Raw genomic sequence first — 3,706 nt, forward strand, 5'->3', positions numbered from 1 at the left:
CTGCTTGGCTAAGAAGCAGCCTTGTTTATAGAGAGAGCCAGCAAAATAAAACCAGTTGCACCTTTACAGATAGCTGAACTCATCCCCCCTCCCCTTCTTGCAAAGTAGTAATCTTCAGGAGCTTTACAATCCAAGTTCCTCCCATAAACCTGTACAGACACTACCGTAAATAAATCAAAACGTAACCACTAGTACTTTCTAATAGATTTTCCTGGCAACAGTTTGAAGTTCTCTTGGATTTAGTAATTGCAAACCAAACAGCCAAGTCTTATCTTCCAATCAAGGTTCACTGGGGACAGGGGGGAGGCAGAAGAATTGAAATCTCCTCATTCCTGCAGAGAACCATGATGGTTTTAGGTAACCTCCAGAGTGCTATTAACACATGTTCTTGTCCTGAGCTTTCTCTCTTTTCCAGAACAAAGGGCAGCCAAAACAATCAATTTAGTCCAAAGTCAATTATTATATACACTGGTGCTCCTTTTTCAGTTGGATGAGGAGAGCTGAAGATTTTAGGATAGACAAAGGAAAGAAAACTGATCTTATCATCAGTACCTAGCTGCACATTCTCAGTGTTCAGTCCAAGAGTCCTGCCTGCTCAGCTGACAGCTCAGAATTCAGCCAAATCAACCCAGTCTGGTACTAATATGCCCTGTTATCACAACCTGCTACATTTTAAGAGATATGTTGCCCCAACGTGTAGCGACTACATCATCAACAACAACATCTGTGGACTGTCTTTTAACACAAGCTTATCTCCTTAAAACTAAGAATCCCCTTTCACTTACCCTCCAACAAATTCAGTGTTGCTTCTACTTTTTCAGTTGTACAATTCAGGGCAAAAAGTGGGCAAAGTTGGGTCAAGATTCACACACCAGTTTCACCATATCATAACCAGCTCCTCCACAGCCACAGTTAAAAGTGTTTAGGAAGTGGGAACAGCTGGTGACTTACCAACAGGATCACACTTCCATCTCCCCCGGCCCTGGCCAAAGCATGTGCAGTTCAGCATGTGCCCCTCATCGTGACGCTTGTGGAAGGTCTGGTTCACATCATAGGTGATTCCATCCACAATGCACTGGTCTGGTTGAGGAAAGAGCAGAGACAATTTGTCAGCAACAGGTCTAAGCATCAGGACAAAATCCCACAGCTCCCCTCTCTTGATCAGCTTCCATTCCTGTGATACGTATCTCTTGATATCTGTGATCACCACAGATTAGTGCTGCATTCACAGCACTGCTTACAGAAAAGAAGTACCAGATGTTATTCCAACTGCAGAACTGCCTGGTTGTTCCTCTTGACAGATTCTACATGTGAAAGAAAATCTGAAACAGCACACTAACTCTCTCACAGCCTCCTCTGAGGGACGTCTAGACTGAAATACCTCCGTGAGTACTGTCTGAAATAATCAGACCTACACAAGGACAAAAGGGCTACTCAAAATCCATAAAGATACAACAAAGAGATACCAGCATCCTCATGATGTTATTCTGCTAGGTATTGCAGCCATCTGAAGAAAAGAGCAGATCCAAGATGCTGCTGGTAGCTACTAACCTACTACTACCTCAAAACACAGTGACCAGACCTCACGCATAAGTATCAGTCTATGAGGTTCAATGACAACATGTCAATCTGTGATCTGGCCCGGAATTCCTAATGTCAGTCTAATCACAGTGAAAAGCAGAAAGACAAAACAAACAAGAAACCACCCTAGAAGTATGTTGCTCTGTTAACTAGGACCCAACCCAGGAGAGTCAAGTTCAGTTCCGGAGTCAACCAGAGACCATCTGTCCTTGGAGAGGTGACTCATTTAATCCCAGCCTTCCATTCCCCTTCATACTTTCCCACACCATGGGCTTGGCATCAGGATAAACCAAGCAGTGCTCAGACCCTCCTGTGGGCACTAAGAACCCTCTTTGGCTTCTATGACAGTCTAAGCTCTACTAAGGCTACCTTTGCCTTTTGAAACAGCAAAGTATCTCTGTCCCATCTCATCAAGAAAGACCACTCTAACTCCAGAATGAAACTGCCTGTGGAAAAGGAGTTTCACAGACCAGAACTTTTAGCAGTGCATTTTTCACTGTTCTGAAGTAAATGCTTTAAAAAAAACCAAACCTTCAGTGAGCCTTTCCCTATAAATTATATCCCATTTCAGCAGTGGTGTTAAGAGTCCTTTCTTGGCTGCTTGACAGCAACCCCCCTGCCTTTTCCAGACATGCAGCCAATGCTGTGAGCTGTAGGATGATAGAATGTCTGTGCTTTTAAGTCTTCTTTTTATTTTTTTGGAATTGCTTAAGCACTTCTCCACTTGGACCACTCATATAAATAAGTAAATAAATAAGAGTAAGCTCAGTGCCGTCCTGCCAATTTTTCATATAGGTTAGCCAGTAAAGGACTAATCCAGCACAGAGAAATTGAAAATTTCACTGCAGAACAATAGAACAGGACAGGTCTGCATGTAAACTTCAGACTAGTCTGGAGTTTTGTCTGCTCTTGAGGGGGGAGGTGCCTTGGCTGAGCTCTCTGTAAACTCAGAGTGGTTCTGACTCTAAATGCAGACAAAAGGACACAGGGATACCTCCTGATTAATCTCATCAAGTTTTTCCTCTGCTTCCTAGCCAGCAAAGGCTTAAACAGTACTTTTCCAGCATGTAGACAAGACAGGAATTTAATGCAGTCCCCCTGATACCCTTTCTACTCCAAAGAAAAGTTCGATAATACACATTCTTGAGCCTGACCTCAAACTCAAAATGATGGGAAAGAAAACCAGTTTCTCTCACCCCAAAAACATTCAGACTGAAGTGGTGACATCAACATGAAAAACAGTACCTCTGAGCTGTGAATAGGCAATGCAAGTCCATTCTCCACGGCCATTCCCTACGCAAGTGCATCTCATCATATGGCCCATGTCATGTTGTTTATCCCACTGGTCTCCAACACGGTACATGACACCATCGTTGGTTGTGCAGATTTCTTCATGGGCTGGTTGAGAAGAAAGCAAGAAGACACATTATATGGTGAGAATTAACATGGTCTTGTGGGCTTAGAGCATTTCCAGTGCCCCTGCACAATGTGTAGTGGTTGCTGCATCCTAACAAGAAACCTTTAGGAACCCACTGAACTTCAAAGAGCATTTTTGCTGAGTAATGACATTCTCTAAGTGCAGATCCCCTGTAGGGGTTCATTCATTTTCATTTGAAAGCTACTAGAAATAGCTTCTGTATTATGTAGTGTTCCAGTGGTGCTGTGTGAAAGAATCAGTCCTGGCTACATATGTGCCTTTATATGAATATACCCATAGTGTTCCATAAGCTCTTTAAAGACTTGGATTGCCATTAGTTACCAAAGGCCTTTCATAGAAGAACTGGCAGTCACACTCCCTCCCATATGTCCCCTCATGACATCATGGAGATGGGCATGGATTGTATGAATGAATCACAACATTGATTTTGACATCACTGCCACTTTTACAAGTACAGATTTACTCCTAAAAAGAGGAGCTCATAAGCCATGAGGAAAAAGCTTTGGTAGATGCAAGATAAAACCTTCACTTGCTACAAAGCACTACAGGCCAGTGCTCTCTAACAGACCTGCATCACCTGTTTGCATCAGCTGGGAAACATGCCTTCCACTGGCTTGTAGCAAAGGAGCAAGGAGAGTTGCCTTCTTCTGCCACTTCCTACATTTCTGCTAGAGGTTAATCAGCAGG

General features: G+C 43.2%; 1 protein-coding gene across 1 annotated transcript in view; it reads right to left on the minus strand.

Moving 5' to 3' along the window:
* Positions 1 to 3,706, minus strand: part of FN1 (fibronectin 1) — a 55,544-nt gene that overhangs the window by 40,081 nt on the left and 11,757 nt on the right. Inside the window, exons 10-11 of the mRNA XM_009996984.1 lie at positions 2,827 to 2,979; positions 952 to 1,080 (exon numbers count right to left, since the gene is read on the minus strand). Of these exons, the coding sequence (XP_009995286.1) occupies positions 952 to 1,080; positions 2,827 to 2,979 (282 nt within the window). The remainder of the gene's footprint in view (positions 1 to 951; positions 1,081 to 2,826; positions 2,980 to 3,706) is intronic.

The sequence above is a fragment of the Chaetura pelagica genome, unplaced genomic scaffold (genome assembly GCF_000747805.2).
Source record: "Chaetura pelagica isolate M959 unplaced genomic scaffold, ChaPel_1.0 scaffold300, whole genome shotgun sequence".
NCBI classification, from domain to species: Eukaryota; Metazoa; Chordata; class Aves; order Apodiformes; family Apodidae; genus Chaetura; species Chaetura pelagica.